The sequence below is a fragment of the Eurypyga helias genome, unplaced genomic scaffold (assembly GCF_000690775.1).
Source record: "Eurypyga helias isolate BGI_N326 unplaced genomic scaffold, ASM69077v1 scaffold14021, whole genome shotgun sequence".
NCBI lineage: Eukaryota > Metazoa > Chordata > Aves > Eurypygiformes > Eurypygidae > Eurypyga > Eurypyga helias.
Window position 1 is genome coordinate 199,643 of NW_010231762.1, and position 18,892 is coordinate 218,534.

General features: G+C 47.3%; 1 protein-coding gene across 1 annotated transcript in view; it reads left to right on the top strand.

Moving 5' to 3' along the window:
• LOC104516772 (disco-interacting protein 2 homolog C-like) overlaps nt 1–11,685 on the top strand; it is a 141,464-nt gene extending 129,779 nt beyond the window's left edge. The window contains 5 exon segments of the mRNA XM_010161211.1: nt 795–852; nt 2,545–2,619; nt 3,735–3,909; nt 5,682–5,805; nt 11,373–11,685. Of these exon segments, the coding sequence (XP_010159513.1) occupies nt 795–852; nt 2,545–2,619; nt 3,735–3,909; nt 5,682–5,805; nt 11,373–11,625 (685 nt within the window). The 3' untranslated portion in view covers nt 11,626–11,685.
• The last annotated feature ends 7,207 nt before the right edge of the window (nt 11,686–18,892 follow it).

Below are 18,892 nucleotides of genomic sequence, written 5' to 3' on the forward strand. Positions count from 1 at the left end.
CCCATTTTCTTCACCATCTACTGGCTGAGGTCATCAGCTATTTTGGGACTTTAAAGTGTCTTTCATTCTAACCTGCTGAGTACTTTTCTAAGGTTAAATGAGGAATTTCCTCCCAGATCATCATACCACTGAAGGAGAGTTGCTTTTTCTGTTCCTTTAGTGGGAAAATAACTTATCTAAGAAAGGAAGAGGAAGGACCAGAAAGTCACACTGAAAGGGTCTGACCTCGGCAGTAACAACATTTTTCATTAAATGATTTTTTTGTTGTCATTAAAATGTTTATCAACACTGTACATTGAATATAATGAAAAGATTGCAAATGCAGATTTCACGCTGAGGATGGGTTATGAGCTATTTCAATATGACTTTGATTTTATCCGTTAGCTACTTGTGGAATGTGGTTGCTCACTCAGCTCACATGCTTTTGTGTCTGTGCCCTGGCATTTATGATGTTCTTGTGGGAAATTTAGATCCCTCTTGCTGTGAATAGATTTGTTTATGGAATTCCATTCACAGAAGTCTGTCAGAACCAAATGGCACCAACTACATTTGAAGGATTTAATATTTGAGGAAGCGTTCACACACATTGTTCTTTCATTATTTGCCCGTCCGTAGGTCTTGACTAATATTAAATATTGGGCCCAATTGTGTTGTACAGGATATAAGCTGCTTCTTTTCCAAAAATAACATTAATCTCTGTGGCCATTAACCACTCCTTTTAGAAATAAATTTTAATGAAAAGCAAATAAACTAAACCGTGCATTATACATATTATTTTCACATGTATTTCACAGAGTTCGTTTAGTCGAAAGAGGATCTCCACATAGTTTGCCCCTCATGGAATCAGGAAAAGTAAGTACTGAAACACAATTTAACCGTACCTTTTATGGTAAATATTTTCAGTAAATTCCCATTTCTGTTCATTTTTACGTGAATGTCCTGTTGAGGAGGGCTTTGTCAGCTGTGCAGACTGAAGACCTTTCTTACCTGTTGAGGTTACAGCATGATGGCAGTCACTGCTGCATTACTGCTCTCTCAGAAGCTGCATCTCCCTCTGTCGTGCCAAAAGAATTTCTGGTTTTTATGCAAAAAGAACGTACCTGCTCTGCTCTTGTGAGGCCCTACCTGGAGTGCTACATCCAGCTCTGGGGCCCCAAACATCAGAAGGATACAGACTGGTTGGAGCGAGTCCAGAGGAGGCCACGAAGATGCTCAGAGAGCTGGAGCACCTCTGCTATGGGGACAGGCTGAGGGAGTTGGGCTTGTTCAGCCTGGAGAAGAGAAGGCTCCGGGGAGACCTTAGTGCAGCCTTCCAGTACCTGAAGGGGCTACAAGGAAGCTGGGGGGGGGGTTTTACAAGGGCCTGTAGTGACAGGACAAGGGGTAACGGGTTTAAATTGAAAGTGGGGAGGTTTAGATTAGATATCAGGAAGAAGTTCTTCACAGAGAGGGTGGTGAGGCACTGGAACAGGTTGCCCAGAGAAGCTGTGGATGCCCCATCCCTGGAAGTGTTCAAGGCCAGGCTGGATGAGGCTTTGAGCAACCTGGTCTAGTGGAAGGTGTCCCTGCCCATGGCAGGGGGGTTGGAACTAGATGGGCTTTAAGATCCCTTCCAACCCAAACCATTCCGTGGTTCTTTGATTTCATCCTCCGCATCTCACTCTCGAAGCAGCCAACAAATGTGCCGTTAAAGAAGGCAGCTGTATCCGTGTAGACCCACCTCCACTGAGAACTGGTCTGAGATGACCAGACGCTACTGGTCCCCTGCAGAAGGACCGTCCCTGATGGGTGGCATTGCTGTGGGGACAGGGTGAGGACACTGGACCGGCACGCAGCGGTGGGAGTGCTGCTGTCAGCTCTGTCCCTGGCTGCACTGTCTGGCCATGCGCCAGCGACCGAGGTGAGTGTCACTTAGCGGTGACACTGCTACGTGTGCTCTGCCTTCGGGAGAAAGGAGGGGTGCCGTCGCTGCTGCACTGAGCACCGAGGCACTCCCTGCTCACTGACTGACAGCGATGCTGTGGATGCTCATCTGAACCTTTCCAGCCTTAGGTTTGCAATCACGGTCAGAGGATGCTCTCATTCCATGTTAGGGTTTGACAGCTGCCCACCTCCGTAGTGGTTGAACGTCCATTTCATGAAGTCGTGGGCAGGGCCTTGCTCTGGGGAGATTACACGGTGCTTTCTTTTTGTTTCAGGCCAAAGTTTCACGTTGCTAACGGGTGGGTTTTTTCCTCTTCTGGTGTATGCTCCGAGAGACTTGGGCCATTGAGTAGGATTTTTGTGTTGTAGGCGAACATTTGATTTCGGAGGAGTTTTTAATGGTGGAACAGCTTTCTAAAAAAGAGTCGGTTTTATAGCATTTCCCAGGTATCTCAGAATTTATTACCTCTCTGGACTGTTTTAATTTCTTATAAGTCTACTTTAACTTTTTAAGGATTTCTTCTAGTTTCTTATGAAGCCTTTTTGGAGACGAAGAGTCAACATAAAATTGCACAAGCCTGTATCTGCTTTCTTACTGCCTCGTGTTTTTTCTTTCAATAGATCCTCCCAGGAGTACGTATCATTATTGCTAATCCAGAAACAAAGGGACCCTTAGGAGATTCTCATCTTGGTGAGGTGAGTCATGAAAACTTACCCTTCGCGTGCTCTGAACTGAATTGCAGAGATAAAGCTGTCACCGGGTATCCCAATGGTTTCTTACAATACATCTTATCGAATGGCCCTTTCAGAAAATGTGAATTCTACACATCTTTATAGTACATAAACTGTGCAGCAAGATAATCGTATCATTATTAAAATTGTTAGTAACATACTTGAGAAATACTAATAGCTCAAGTTTGCTAAAAAATTTTTTAAATCTGCTTTTTTAAAGTGTATTTTCTTGGTGCATTACTAATTCTGTTGGAAACTTACGTGAAAAGTAAGTTTATTGATTAGTCTAATTTCAGCTAGATGGTTTTCTAGTGCTATTCTCTTTATAATCATTGTGCTTCAACGCACTGAAGTACTCTCATTAGCTGAGTTGAGCAAGGCTATATGTTTTTCCAATTTATTTTATGTTTCTGAAGAGAGAGAAAAAAATTATTTTCAATGAGCAATTAAGAATGTAATTAACAAAATGAAGAATTTGTTTAGCCGTAATTAAAACTACAATCTAATTTGTGAGATTCATCTGTACAATTTCATTACTCTGAAATCGTAAAAATGTCCATGGTGCCTTGAGTTAGATGAAATGAATCCTTCCCCTTAGGTGAAGGTCCCTGGCGTCACCCCTTAAAATAATCTGTCTGTCTGGTGCCCGTGGAGGATGCTCTGCTGGAGTAAATAGCCTGAACGGGGGCGGGGGGACTATGGGAAGAACCCTGTGGTCAACAGGATTTCTGGATACTGGCCATCGCCAAGCAGAGCTCAGAGCTAGCTGTGCCATTCGGGGAGGCTGTGCAGGCTGTGGGCTAGTGCCGGGCCAGAGGCCACAGGGCAAGTGTCCCTGTGCCCGTGTGTCCAGCATCCCTCTTGGCCAGGCACAGCTCAGATCCATGCTCTGACTTCAGCGAGGCAAGACTGGGGCCTCTCTGCCTAAAATTGGGTCAGTTACGGGTTCACAAGCACTGTTAAAAGGCATCATAGTATTATCTAGCTATGACTAAAAATATTTGCATCAAGAATTTTCAATAATGCTTCATTCTGGAAAGCTACTTTAATTAATACCAGTATAATTGCTTTTAACTTAGATATGGGTTCACAGCACTCACAATGCCAGTGGGTATTTTACCATCTACGGAGATGAATCTTTGCAATCAGATCACTTTAACTCAAGACTGAGCTTCGGAGACACGCAGACTGTGTGGGCTCGTACTGGCTATTTGGGGTTCCTGAGGAGAACAGAACTCACAGATGCCAACGGAGGTAAGAGCTTTCTCCTCATCTAGGTCTGTGCAGATAATTTGGATTATTTTGAGGCTGACTCCGTGGCTCTTGGCCTGGGCTACCCAGCGTGTTCAGTCCGTGAAACCTGTAGAACTGCAAAAAACACTTAGTTAAAACAATCAGAAAATACAACCGAAACGGTTGCTTTTCCTTGCCGTACCTTGGGTGCTATAAATCTCCTCCACCAGTGGCTTTTTGGCACTCTTAATGTGCCAAGTGCTTCAGCTATAAAAAAAAGTGAAATGCAGCTTAAAATGCCACTATTTGTTCTCGCAGTCACATCCGCAGGAACACCTCGTTGTGAGGCTGAGCCCTGTCCCTCCTCTGACAACCACCTTCTTTGATAATTCCTTTATTGCAAACTTAGCGACCGGAGCTGCCCGTTTCTCAGATTTCCCTGCCGTTGAATGCGCGGGGACAGAGGCTGACAGCACAAGCAGTAGCCTGCAGGAGAAGCCATGGGGCTGTTTGGGTTTCGTTTTTAGGACGTTCCTTATCTCGTGTACACCCGTAAGCAAGCCAGCGCTGCCGGGCACACCGAGCGCCTGCTGGGGAGAACATTACTTTCCCATGACGCGGGCAGAGCGCGGTGCCTGGCTGAGGCGGCAGCCGAGGTTGTTGGCAAAGGGTGGTTTCTAGCAGTGCCACGAGCACCTCCAGGAGCGATCCCAGGGCCCTGGTGTCCCTGCCGTTAGAATAGCAGCTGTGCAGCTGAAGAGAGAATTCATTGAATCAGAAAGCATTTTGGTAATCACTGAGGATTACGACTGCTGCCCGTGTCCTTATGTTAGCAGCTCCCTGAAGGGATTTACTTTGGGTTGCCTGGGCTTTTTTCATTTCGTAATGATAGCCTGGTCTTGAGCAAATTCAGGATTCTCTGAGGATATTGCAACTTAAGCATCCAAATGGCTTAAACCGTCTCCTGGCGAAGAGTTACTAAGTCTCCATTCTCCTCCCCTTTGAACTCTCCCGTGCAGAAAGCTCTCTGCCCTTTCTTACTGGTAGAGGTGATATTGCTCTTACATTACCACCGTGCAACTATCTAGATTAATGTAAAAAGGGCCAGCTATCTGCTTTTAAGTCCATTAGCGTATATTATTTCCTTTGTGAATAACACACAGTCGCTTATTATCGGCCTAATATCTTTTAAAAAGTGTCATTTCAGCCTCATGTCTTTCTTTAGTCAGTAAAAGTTTGTGCTATGAGATCATTACGTCTCCCAGCTTGCCATTTGTCTGAATGAGCAATTCCCTGTCTGGCACGTAGCACGTATTTCTGGTTTATTGACAAACACCTTCATAACACACCTGAAGCGTCAGTTCTGACCACCTCGAAGCTGTGGAAGAACCTCACCCATACTGTTGGGGTCAAAATCATCCTTTCTGTTTCAAAAGAAAGGGAAACAAGGAACCTCTTGTCTGTTTAGTGCGCCTTAAAAAAGAATGAGTCTGTTCTGCATCCACCTGGGAGAAAAACTGGAATTTATGCCACTGTCTTTGGATAAAGACTTCCACCTTTCTCTTCTTCAAATGGGAATAGTGTTTCTGCCTGCCTTCCTTCTGCTTTCTGCTCTGCATTCCACTTCAGTAACGGAAAATTCTCACTAGTTTGGGAATCACTTCAGTGTTTCAGAAATCCGAGGGTAACTTATAAATGTTATACTTATTTGACTTGGTTTTTTAACGTGAACGTTTTTGGTATTTCATGTACTGGAGAAGAGGATCATTAACGTGTTTTTTCCTTGCGCCCAGAACGCCATGATGCACTTTATGTTGTGGGTGCATTAGACGAAGCCATGGAGTTACGAGGGATGAGATACCATCCGATCGATATTGAAACCTCTGTAATTAGAGCACACAAGAGCATCACGGAATGGTAAGGATTATGTAACGGCAGCACCCTTACATAAAGCTGAAACATCTATAATGTCTGAGGTTTTCTCTTGGATATTGCAATTGATCCAGGAAATGGCCTGTGTAGGATGGTCACGGGATTTATAACCCAGCTGTAAATATAAGGACTTAGGGTGAAACTTCTCCCAAACAGATTTAATCAGGAAGGACTGTTTTCTGCCGAGATCATTCAATGTGTTTATTTTTTTGTGGTGTTTCAAGTACCAGTGAGGGATTAAACTTTTTATTTGAGAGCTCCAAGCACCTCTCAGGTAGGTCAGTAGCGGTGTCTTGGAGGTGGAGATTTATATTCTAGCCAGAAGAGCAAACGGGTGTTAGTTCAGGCCTTAGGAGTGTTGTTATTAGAAGGAAGAAGCAAGCAAACATTTCAGATAAATGAACACACTAATAAACTTTATTAGTGAACACGCTGTTACTTTTGAATTGGTTATTAATAAATCAAGCAGTGATCAAATCAAGGTCACAATGGAAATTGAAGCCGTAAATCAATGAGTTAATAATGATGTTGTCTTAATCAATGTATCTCATCATCCAATGCACACAGCAGGTGTGCATTTCTAGAGGCTGACACGAGAACAAATTGCTTTTCATTATTCTTGCATCAGAAGACTGAGTCAGGTAGTTGTTTTGTTTTGACGTAACCTCAGCTCAGCTCTTCCCTTTCAACCAGAACGGACCTGTCGCAACAGCCAGAGCAATTGAGCGAGTGTGAGACGTGAGCCCCCCTTTTTCTTTTCAATCCTGGCTGAAAAGTTGTGGCCTGGAGCACAGCAACCTGACTGGTTTTTTTAATCAAAACGCCTTAGTTTTTCCTTAAATAGCTGTTAAAATTAAGGCAGTTAATTGCTTGGCTGACTGTAGCTGAGGTTGTGCCTCACGGCCACCTCCCCAGAGCGTCATCACTGCTGGTATGGTCTTGTGCCAGCTAGCCATTGCACAGGGCATCGGATTCCGGTGTGAACACGTTAAGGGTGCTGTGAAATTCTCCTGGAAAAGGTGTCAGGCGAGTGTCAGCCGTGGGTGGAAAGTTCTCCCATCGGGCTGTTCAGGGACGGCTCTACTGCAAGATGGGCACAGATGCATAAATCGGTGTGTTTGGCAGTCCCTGTTGGTCAGATCTGCGTGTCCTCTGAGTGTGAGGTCACGGGCAGCGAATGAAGTAGCTGTATCACGTTGAGACGGAAATGGTCATCATGGGTTTCAGTGGCCAAAAAAGCTTAAATTATGTTCCTTTTTTTTCCAAGACCCCTAAGAGCACTTTTGAGGATCCTTTTCCTTCCAATATCATGGAAATCCTGAGTTGGGCTAGTGGCAGCTAACAGAGGGTTGGGGTATGCTGGGAGGACCAAAAAAAAAGCCCACTGAATTCCTGTGAGAAAGTAGGAGTACATGCACATAATTCTTGGTGCCTTAACTTTTCCCAGTAGTTGGGTGATAATATACAAGGCACGTGAGCGAGATTTCAGAAAACATGCTGTACTATTACTACCCTTTCCCCAAAGACCAAAATGGAAAGTCTTCAGGGTTGTTTTTTCCTCAAAGAAGGGAGTTTGCTGTTGAGTTAGTTGTTCCTCTGAAGCGGTCCCCACAGAAAATGGATGCAGAGTAGTTCAGAGCAACAACATCTGAGTCCAGAGGAGGACATGAAGATGCTCATGGGGCTGGAGCACCTCTGCTGTGGGGACAGGCTGAGAGAGTTGGGCTTGTTCAGCCTGGAGAAGAGAAGGCTCCGGGGAGACCTTATAGCACCTTCCAGTACCTGAAGGGGCTACAAGGAAGCTGGGGGGGCTTTTTACAAGGGCCTGTAGTGACAGGACAAGGGGTAACGGGGTTAAATTGAAAGTGGGGAGGTTTAGATTAGATATCAGGAAGAAATTCTTCCTGGAGAGGGTGGTGAGGCACTGGAACAGGCTGCCCAGAGAAGCTGTGGATGCCCCATCCCTGGGAGTGTTCAAGGCCAGGCTGGATGTGGCTTTGAGCAACCGGGTCTAGTGGAGGGTGTCCCTGCCCATGGCAGGGGGGTTGGAACTAGATGGTCTTTAAGGTCCCTTCCAACCCTAACCATTCTGTGATTCTATGATTCTACCTGGTTTGCTCACAGTTCCCAACCACTTCCTAACCAGCTCTGCCTAACAGCGCTCTCAAGCCACCGTCATGGTGTTCTCATTCATAGTCCTCACCCGGACTGTCCTTGACTTTTCTCACTGAACTGCTCTTAGAGATCCTCCTCTTGTCTTTGGGAAACACCCCTTGACAAAATAATAGCCAGTTAAATCTTTCTTTTTAGATATTCTTTGTATATGCCTTCCTTCAGAGGGGGGCATGAGCCTCTGTTCTTGTAGGAAGCTGCTGTTGTTGGGGTTACAACGACCCATCAGGGGTTTAACTGCATCGATACCTACTGCCAACAAAGGTACTGGGTACGTCCAGTTGATAGATTGTAAAAAGCGCCTCTGCTTCGGGGAAACACGTGCTCATTTTGCAACAGTTCGCGCTGTTGGGGAAAGCAGCGACTTGTTGGCTCAGGTGTAATCCTGCTGTGCAACTTCTGTCATTGAGGCTCAGACCTAAAAGGTCATTTTAAATTATTCTCGTCTCTGAAGAAATTTTAGCACAAAATCAACCACCTCTGATCTGACCTCCTGTGTCTCAGTGCGTTGCAAGCAAAAAAAGTGGCACAGCCTGTTTTTACTGTGATGTGTAACTACACCAGGCGTTTTTTAAAGTGTTTTTAGTACTGCAGAATCTCTTGAGGAATAATGTTTGTGTTTTAATGGGTTTTAATTGAAGCACATTGTTGACTCATTTACACTTCGAACCCTCAACAGAGGAACAGAACGCAGCTTCCTGGAATTGGCTAAGGAGTGGGTTTTCTCTCTGTGTATAATGACGAATAAGTAAAGCGACACAAGATTTTGGGAGAAGAAAACCACGAAGGGCCTCCTTCCCTGGAGGTGTTTCAACAACTTCCTTGCTTTTCCGGAAGCATGTGGTGGATGGAAGCAGCAGGAGGGGCCGTTCCCAGCTCAGTGCGTTGGCGGTGTTGCATCTGTTGGGTGTGACTCTGTAATTTCTTGGGTCCGTACGTTTTGGGTTATTCATCAGGGCTAGAAAATGCATGCAGTCATAAATGATACACGCTGGCCACTATGTCTTCATCTTAGTTGGTGAGAACGTGAAGGGCAATAGTTCCTGCTCCTTGCGGCAGTCTCCAGTGAATTAGAATCGTGGCATACGAAGAGAGTTTCAGATTCAAGTGAAACCCTCTTAGGAGTGTCAGTGGCTCTAGGACTCGGTAGAGGTTTCATGAAGGTTTTGGGAATCAATCTTCTGAAGTCAGACAAACCAACTTCTAAGCCACTTTTCAGGGACCTGCTCCAGAATTGCTCGCCATGAATTGCTCTCCCAAGTCACAAGCTAACAGCAGGTTTAAGGCATGGTTTCAGTTCCTGACTCACGTGTTAATAACCTCCCTAGGCTGTTTTGTTAATACACATATAATAACTAATTTAGATGGTTTTTACAGCAATCCATAAAAATTCTAGGACTTCTCTGGAGATGGTCAGCTGTGCAGACTGGTGCTTCACTTTGTTAATATCCGGCATCAATCAAAACTTACTAGAATGTCTGTGGAACCATAATTATAAATTAAAATGCATTTCACAGCAGTACTACGTCAAAAGGAACCTGCACAGCCCTGCTGCGGCTGCCCATTAGTCTTTTCCAGATCAATAAGCCCATAAGAATTCAATCAAATAGTACTTGGGCAGGATCTGAAAATGAATTATTTTTTAATAGTAAGTACTTTTCTCCTAAAATTCATTCTGTTAAGCATCAACATAGAGCACATTTTCACAGCTAACTTTTGGGCAAAGTCAGATGTTTCCAGAGCGCAGGGATTTTCAGAATTGTCTTAGCAGACTAAAACTGTGCACTTCTGTCTCAGTCAGGCGTTGACCTTAGGGTAAGTAGCTCTTCTTGAAGCTGGCTGGTATTTGTAATATGTTATAAATTGGAGGTGCTTAGGCTTGAGAGATGATCTTTAAGGTCCCTTCCAACCCTAACCATTCTATGATTCTATGAAATTATCCTCCGATTTTATAAGGTGAAGGAGGGTAAAGTACTGGGCTTAATGTATGAATTACACGTGTAGAATGTTCATTGTTTATGCTATGAAATAAGTTAGAGGCAGAAATAACTATCGTGTGTGCCTTAAAACACCTGCAAGGAAGAATGAGATTGCTCTTGTGGAGCCTCAGTCCTGCTGACCTCCTGTGAGACTTCACAGGCTCTGGAGACCTCGGAGACGTGGGAGGAGGGCGGAGGGAAGCATACTCCAGACGTTCATACCCTCCCAGCCTCCCTATTTGGAAGGAGAAATGCATTCTCCTTAGCCAAAAAAGATGCCCAGTAGCCGAAAACAAAATCTACCTGCTTTGTCTCAAGGGCTTAACAAAAATGTTGGTGTCTTACAAAGTTCCTTTGGTAAAGGGCAGGTACTGGTGATAGTGGTGTTCCCTTGACCATCTCACCTGTTAATAAGGAATGTAAAAATTCCTGTCCCTTTAAAGCCCACAGAAATAAAACACAAACAAAATGCAACAGATGGAGACACAGCTTATTTGTGTATAAACAGCTGGTCCAGAAGAACTGCAGCTCTTTTGTGCCGACCTCCAGGCTGCCTGGGCAGCAGCCCGCCCAGCCCAGAAGGCAGGGAGCCCAGCACCCTGAAGTCAAGAAGCCCCTTTCCAGGGCCGCCCAGGGACCCCTGCGCAGCCTGCAGCATGCCATGGAAGCGTTCCCAGGGCTCCGTGCCCCTTCTCTAGGCAGAGTTTATCCCAAAGGTCTTTCAGCTCAGACTGTGTTCACAGAGTCACAGAATGGTTTGGGTGGGAAGTGCCCTTACAGACCATCTAGTTCCAACCCCCTGCCATGGGCAGGGACACCTTCCACTAGACCAGGTTGCTCAAAGCCTCATCCAGCCTGGCCTTGAACACTTCCAGGGATGGGGCATCCACAGCTTCTCTGGGCAACCTGTTCCAGTGCCTCACCACCGGAAGGATTCCTGTTGTTTCTTTTGGTGCCTCTTCTTTTAACCCCTTTGGTGCCTCTTCTTTTAACCCCCTTTGCTCTTCTGGGCTGCTCCTCAGAAAGGCCGGAGAAGACCGCTCCACCCATGCGTTGCTCCCACATGACTTTGAGATCACGGCAGAGCCGTGACACATCTCCGGCTTCAGACGGAGCCGCACATTGTCTTGCTGCCTCCTTGCGCGACGGGCAGGGATTAGACGCGAGTTTCCATCGCGTTTAGCCCGGGACTTGGCATTTGGGCACCGCTGAAGTGGGAGCTGGCGGGGCTGTGCTCCTGCCCTGCCTGCAGACATCCTCTCCTGCGGCTTACGCCTTGGGGTGAGCACACGGGAGGCTTAGGGGTTTGCAACTAACGGTAACCAAGGTGGCATGAAAAGGGTAAAAAAACTAAATGGGTGAAAAACCCCAGCACTAACATCGTTTTTTCTTTCGTTTCAGCGCGGTGTTTACCTGGACGAACCTGTTGGTTGTTGTGGTAGAGCTGGATGGATCGGAGCAAGAAGCTTTGGACCTGGTTCCGTTGGTCACCAACGTGGTCCTGGAGGAACACTATCTGATTGTCGGGGTGGTGGTGGTTGTGGACATTGGTGTAATTCCTATCAACTCCCGTGGAGAGAAACAACGTATGCACCTACGAGATGGATTTTTGGCAGACCAGCTAGATCCCATCTATGTGGCCTACAACATGTAGTCTTGTACCTTAAAGCTTCCATGGACTTCACTGTAGATGTATAAAATTTTTTGGTGTCCACTAAAAAAGTGTGCAGATCAGATGCTGACACTCACCAGAATGGAACTGTTTCTATTACGACTTTTCAAAGCAGTCACGATTGGCAGGAAATAAAATGTGAAATGTTTTCTTTTACCACTAAATTTTAGGAAACAAGGACTATGGGGTAAGGCCCTTTGGTGTGTTGGAAAAGCCCTTTTTTTTTTCTTTTTGCTTACTGGACAATACTGCTTTTTGAGTAAATGTGGCTTTGTATTTTACATTAAGTAAGCTGAAGTAGGTTTTTTTTTTTCACCCTGCCCTCCAAATGGATTCTTTTAAAACGATTTGCCTACTAATACAAGTAATGGTTTTCTTCATTTGTTTGAATATGTCATAAAAAGCTGATGAGTACAGATGCGTTACTAACTTAAGCCATTTTAGATCCCACGTCTTAGGAAACTACGTAGTGGTACGAGGAGAATACCCAAAGCAGCACCTTTCAATTAGAAATCTTGCAGCTTTCTGTCGGAGATGCTGAAAGCCCCGAGGCCGAGGAGCCTTTGCTGTTAGCGTTAGGATGGAAGAAATTTATACATAAGGTGTATTTCGGCAATGAACTTGCAAATATCTTTGTACTAAACTAAAAAGATAAAATAAGTTAACTACTTCTTCTGTAATTATGTACAAAACGTTTAATTTATTTTGATCTCTTTAGAAGTATAAAAGAGAAAAAAACATTCAAGAATATTAAAGTCTTGAAATGTTTGCTAATATAAAAACAAAGTGTTGTATTATCTTGAGTGGATAGTATCACATCAGATATATATATATGAAATATAAATTCACTAATGACAAAAGATTTTAAAGTTTAAAATGCAGTACTTGTCACTTGCATGGTGTCTCCCACTGTAGATAATCAAATGTTACTCACCAATTTTTGGAAAAAAGAAGCAATCCTGGATTGCTAAGTATCCCTGTTGAAAAGAATCCTCCAGATACCAGCAAGTGGAATTATTGCTGCCTTTAAGGCAGTGGATGAATTTAAGACTAAAAAATGCACTACAATAATTTTCTTTTCTTTGCCGTGGAGGCAACAATAAATATTCGTGCTGGCATGTGCATACACTTGTTAGACTTAGAAGAGGCAGGTTGAGGAATAGCACTGTTGTCTAGCTGCAGAACTTCGTTGCACAATTTTTTTTCCTTGTTTTAGTTGGTGTTTTTATCGCGATAAGGAAAAGTTTTGGGGTTATTTGCACAGAATTACAATTTGCCTCTCAGCTAGGACGCGTAGCGCGGTGGCCAATGCATCCAGTTTACATTTACAGGAAACGATTGTTTCGATGGTCTTTAATTTATTCCTTAACAGAGAGGAGCGTGCGGTCACCGCAGCCGACGTGGCACCGGTCGTGCGTCTGCTAACTAGTCCCTAAACGCAGCAAACGTCAGAGGAACCGATCTGCCCCTTCAGAGAGCGGAGGAGGCCCCCGAGCGGAGGCCGTCACGGGCGAAGGAAGAGTAGGAAAACGTGCATCACAGCTGCCTTCATTTTACTACCTTTGGGTAAAAGAGAGGTTTGATCCCCCGATTCTGTTGTCCTCCCTGCACCCCTCCTTTCAAATCCTTCCCCTTCCTTCATGGGGTTGTAGCTGAGCGGACCTGTGGGCGCGTGACCCAGAGCGGGATTGAGCAGCTGCAGGCCGAGGACGCTGCGCCGCGTCTCCCAGGGGACGGGGGTGTGCGGGCTCCCCTCACCGGGCGTGCAGGACTAGGGTGGTGGCGGGGCAGATGCCATCGCGTTGGGATCACGGAGAAGGGAGCCTCGATGCTGCGTGTTTAAAACCGCTTTGAAGGGGGGGTCGGGTTGGTCTGCGGGTACGGTACGGAGCACCGTGCCACGTCAGGCGCGTTTCCGTTCGGACCGTCCTTTCCCCGTCGCTGCCCTGTGAATAGCCCCGTTCGTGAGGAAGAGCAGTATTTCGCCTATTTCATTTTCTGCTCCCGGAAAAGAATAAAATCCGTTCTTCACGGCAAGTCGCGGTAAGGTTTTGGAGGAGATGAGTGTTGGTCGCAGGCGTAGCTGCAGCGCGTGAACTAACCTGTGAGGTCCCGCTGTCGCTGGTCTGGGTACCGCGGGACGAAGAGCAGCGCTTTAGCCGTCACCGAGGCCGCTCTGCATCCGCAGGGATCATTTTCTGCTCCCGGAAAAGAATAAAATCCGTTCTTCACGGCAAGTCGCGGTAAGGTTTTGGAGGAGATGAGTGTTGGTCGCAGGCGTAGCTGCAGCGCGTGAACTAACCTGTGAGGTCCCGCTGTCGCTGGTCTGGGTACCGCGGGACGAAGAGCAGCGCTTTAGCCGTCACCGAGGCCGCTCTGCATCCGCAGGGAGCGGGAGAAGCGCCGTGCGGTTGTGAGGGGTGCTTAGTAACGGCTCTCTTCCGCAACCTGTCACCCGTGGTGGGGAACTCCTGGGTTAAGAGAAACGGTAAAGTGAGTTTCTGGTTTTGTTGTGCAAGCGAAAGGAAGGAAACATTTAAGCACCATCAGCCCGAGCAATAAAGAAGGATTGTTCTGTATTAGAAGTTGTACTGTAGATAAACCATTCATGAGAATGTATAAAATGTTTGTCTTGTGACCTTGTGCTTTTGGAGTCAGACGAAACCATGTAATCAACTTGATGCACATGCACAAAAAAAAAAAGAGGGTACACAATGAACATTTAAACACAAAACTAATCAAACAGGAGCAGATTCCTCATGGTGCTTGTTTATTATATATATATTTAATCCTGCTTGACACTTTACCCGAGGGAGGACTGTCCCTTTTATCAGTTGAATGTTAGCAGCGTTATTTCATAGAGTGTGGTGACTGGTTAGAGACATTCACGTAACTCAGCCAATCACAGTTTCAAACAAAAATTTTTATGTGCAAAGGACAGCAACCTTCTTGTATGTTAAACCACCAGTACGCTTTGTACATCTGTGATAACGCCTGTTTTATATTCAAATGAACAAATAAAAGCTTTTATTTTTGTTGCTCTGAAAATATCAGTTTCTTAATTAGTCATCCGAAATGGAGCTTCCCCGAGCTGCGGAGGCTCAGTGGAGGGACGTGGAGAGCTATACTGTAATTTTATTTTGTTTACCTCTCTTGTTGCATAATTTATTCGTACAAATCATTATACTTTTAACAATGTTTAAATACCGGTGTGGGCATTTACTGCTGGAAGACTTTCATATGGCAACAAATGTTTTTTGTGAAATGTTTTTTTAATTCTTTTTAATATATTCAAATATACTGTTCACATTTTTGCTGAAAGTGTAAAGATTATTGTAAGCTTGGTAACATTTTGTGAGAAGCAATAACAAGCATTAGTACTGTAAAACTCCTCAAATTTGTCACTTATCACTTCCGTTGCAAGGTCTTGCCGCCGGCACGTTGCTCGTCCGTCGCCGGAGTTGCTGATCCAGGTGTTCCATCCCTGCTGGAGCTTTCTGCCGGTGGAAATCCACGGGTAACTGCTTGGTCACGCGTGTGGGGCTGGAACATCCGTACCGATTCCTCAGCCTTGGATGACCAGATCAAACCAGTAGGAAATGGGATCTGCTTATTCCTGTTGGCCTTTTCCAGAAATACCTTGATTGCGGAGCCGGCGCCCAGCCGCCGAGCAGCGGCGGCCCCAGAGAAGAGGTTTGGCCCTAGCTCTCGTCTGCCAAAGGTGATGCCAGAGGGTGAAATTCCGAGTCCTCGTATCCTTGGGAGCCCACCTGAGAAGTCGAAGGGGTAAAATCCCATCTCCTGCGGCTCAGGTTCCAGGCCGCTCATCGCGAGAGGCGAGGGGGCACCCACGGTTTTCCAGCGCGGGGTGCAACCCAGAAATCGGGGGAGGGGGAGGGCAGGTCAGGGGTGGCAGAAGGACGGGGATGATGGAACAGCAAGGAATTCCTGATTCAGTTTTACAAACCATTCTATAAAAAAGCAGGGTTTTTGATGTTTTGTGCCAGGGATGAGGCAGGTCTGTAAAAGGTCGGAGTCTTTCAAGTTCTCACTCTAAAAACGATTGTGGCAAATGGTGGCTGTAGCACCGGAAAGCTGGTGGGGAGTGCTAGCAGGGTTGGGAGAATGATTTCATGCACAATAAGAAGGGTGTAATTTATTAATTGTGGGATTGATGCTAACAAGGACTGGGAAAACGCTTGATAAAAGGCCTTGCGGCTCTTCCTCTGCGTATTTCAACCCAAAAATTTGCTTTCTGCAGCATTATCATACGGGGGGACGGGACGTGCGCCGAGGTCAACCGAGCGGTGAACAAAACCTCAGGGGAGCTGGGTCTGGGGGAGCTTCGGACCTTGGCCAGCACAGCGCTTTGCCCTCAGGTCGCAGGCCCCTCTCGCGGGGACACAGCTCCTGGCTGTGATGCCGTGCCGTGCCGGTGGCTCCGGGGCCTGGGCTGGGTGTAGCGTGGCCATGGCTGCCCGGGCAGTGCGGGGAGATGTGAAGTCCGGCACGATCATCCTGGTTAGAATGGGCCCTGTGGCCCCAGGGCGAGAGCCAACCCTGGGTTTGGGTTGTTTAATGGGATGTTTTGCTTAAAACTGGGTGAGATTTGAAGAGGAGAAAAAACCCACAGCCAGATTCCACAGTCTGAAAGTGGAATCGTTTCATGTGGGGATCAAATTTAAGGTTCAAACTGAGCTATTTTGGGTACCCGGAGTGCTGTCTTTGGCAGCCCACTTCCCCACCTTACCATGATTTAGGTAAACGGGCTTTCCTCTCCAGGGTTTTTCTGTTCTCTCCTGAGGGCTATCGCCTTAAAGCTGGTCCAAAAATCCTCTCGAGACTTGCCTCATCTGTGCTGTGCCTCACTGAGGTCAACGGCGTCTCATTTCCTGATCACAGAATGGTTTGGGTTGGAAGGGACCTTAAAGACCATCTAGTTCCAACCCCCCTGCCATGGGCAGGGACCCCTTCCACTAGACCAGGTTGCTCAAAGCCTCATCCAGCCTGGCCTTGAACACTCCCAGGGATGGGGCATCCACAGCTTCTCTGGGCAACCTGTTCCAGTGCTTCACCACCCTCTCCGGGAAGAACTTCTTCCTGATATCCAATCTAAACCTCCCCACTTTCAATTTAAACCCGTTACCCCTTGTCCTGTCACTACAGGCCCTTGTAAAAAGTCCCCCCCAGCTTCCCTGTAGCCCCTTCAGGTACTGGAAGTTGCTATAAGGTCTCCCCGGAGCCTTCTCTTCCCCAGGCTGAACAAGCACACCAGCATCAGCTCATTTCTGTACACTTTTGTCCTGCATCCCGATGCTGGAACCTGTGTGGCACCTAAGATCACCCACAGGCTGATGACACTACGCAGGTCACGCGCGTCGCACCAGCCAAAATCAGTACCAGCAGCACTCGCCCCTCTTTCTAGCCTTCAGGGACAAGACGCCGTCAACGCCAAAGCTTCTCGGTCTTACCGATGATCCACGCAGGGGAGAAAAACCCAAAGTCTTTGCGCCAGGGATCCCACAACACAAGGAATAATAATTTTTCCAATGATTGTGAAATTTTATACGTCTGTGGGCAGTTACTGGGCTGATCCTGAAGGCAGAGAGTTGATCCTGCTTCAATTCCGTGCTGCGGTAGATGACGGGCTTCGCACGGGCGACTGTCCTCTGGAGGCGTCTGAAGACGAGGACAAAGGCAACAGAAGCCCCACAACAGAGAAGGGCTTCCGAATGGGAGCGGCGGCACGTGGGAAAGGTTTGGCGACGCCGTGCCGAGGGAAGCGCTGCACGGAGCCATCACCGCGGCAGAGGACGCCATTGAGGGAGGGCAGGCTGCGGGGGGCAGGTGGAGGAGAAGGGAGGCGAGGCCGGGAGAGAGGGCATTGTGCACGTGGAGGGAAGGGTCAAGCGAGACCACCCAGCCCAGTCGTACCAGGCCCCCGATTTGGGGTGCCCACGTTTTGATTTTCACGCCGGGGTGAGCCCGTGTGAGGTCGGTGAGCTCGGGGTGCTGGGACACAGCCCCCCTGCGCTCAGCCCCACGTTCCTCCGGGAGGTTTGGACCCACCTACCCCCAGCTGAACTCTGCCAAGGGGCTTTGGGATAAGACCCAGGAGAGGGTGGAGGTAGGAGGACAGGCGTGCTGCCAGATAAGGACAGAGGCTGTCGCAGCCTGGAAGGTTGCGGAAACCAAAAAATACAGGTCTGGGTCAGGGGAAAAGTCAGGACGGAAGCAGGGAGGCGCCGAGAGAAGACTGGAGCAGGAAAAGCAGCTGCGTGGAAGAAGACAGTAAAGTTTCCATTAGGCAAGGTGGGGAGGGGGATACAGCATGGCCAGTGTTCACAGAGCAGCGGAAGACGAGAGTTTGAGCCCCAACTGCCTTAAGGAAGTCAGTGGCCCAGGAGATCCAAAGGCATTAACGTTCCCACACTCGTGCACGAACGTGTCTAGGCTGCCTCCCGCCAATGCTTGGTTTCAGATACCTCCCTGAAATCCACAGGAGGGTGTTCTCTGCGTGCCCCCTTCTCTGCCCCACACACTGGGGTGGGAGAGGCAGTGTGCACACTTGCAGGGTCCCACAGCCGTGGCCGTGCTGCCGGCTGGCTGCCTGCCCGGGGCACCGACAGAGACCCAGAGCCCGAGGATGCCCGTGTGCGGCCGGGGTAGCACTGGGCAGCCACAGGCGTGGAAACCCATAGCCCACCCGGCCAGGCCAGGGGGTAGGGCCAGCAGAAAGCGATGGGGAATGTGTGAGTTCTTCCCTTGCCCCCTCTCACAGCTCTTTGGTCAGTAAAGAGAAAGAGAAAAGCAAATGAAGCGTGGTCTCGGCTATAATTATCTTTGCATTCAAAGGATGGAAGTATTTTTATCGCAGGGCAAAGCCTTTTAACAGAACTTTTAGCTGGTTTAAAAGCTTTAAACAGGCTTTTAGCTGCTGTTTTAAGCCATAATGAAAAGAATATTGGAGATCACTGAATTCTGAGGATTTTCTAACAAAAAACAGGTTTTCTTAAATGAAAACTTCCGTTAAAATGCTCCCACTTCTGGTGGATCACAGAGCAGGCTTGTAGCCTCCCATGAAAGCAGTGGGGCTGCGTTTTTGCTGTGCGTGCACGTGGACACGTGCACTTTCCCCGCCCTTCGCTTACCACTGACGGCCCTGGTCACTTCTCCAGCGCCGCAAAGCCGGCGCGTCCGCAGGGGAGAGAAACTCAGGCTGCAGCGTGTCGGTCCCAGCGAGACGTGA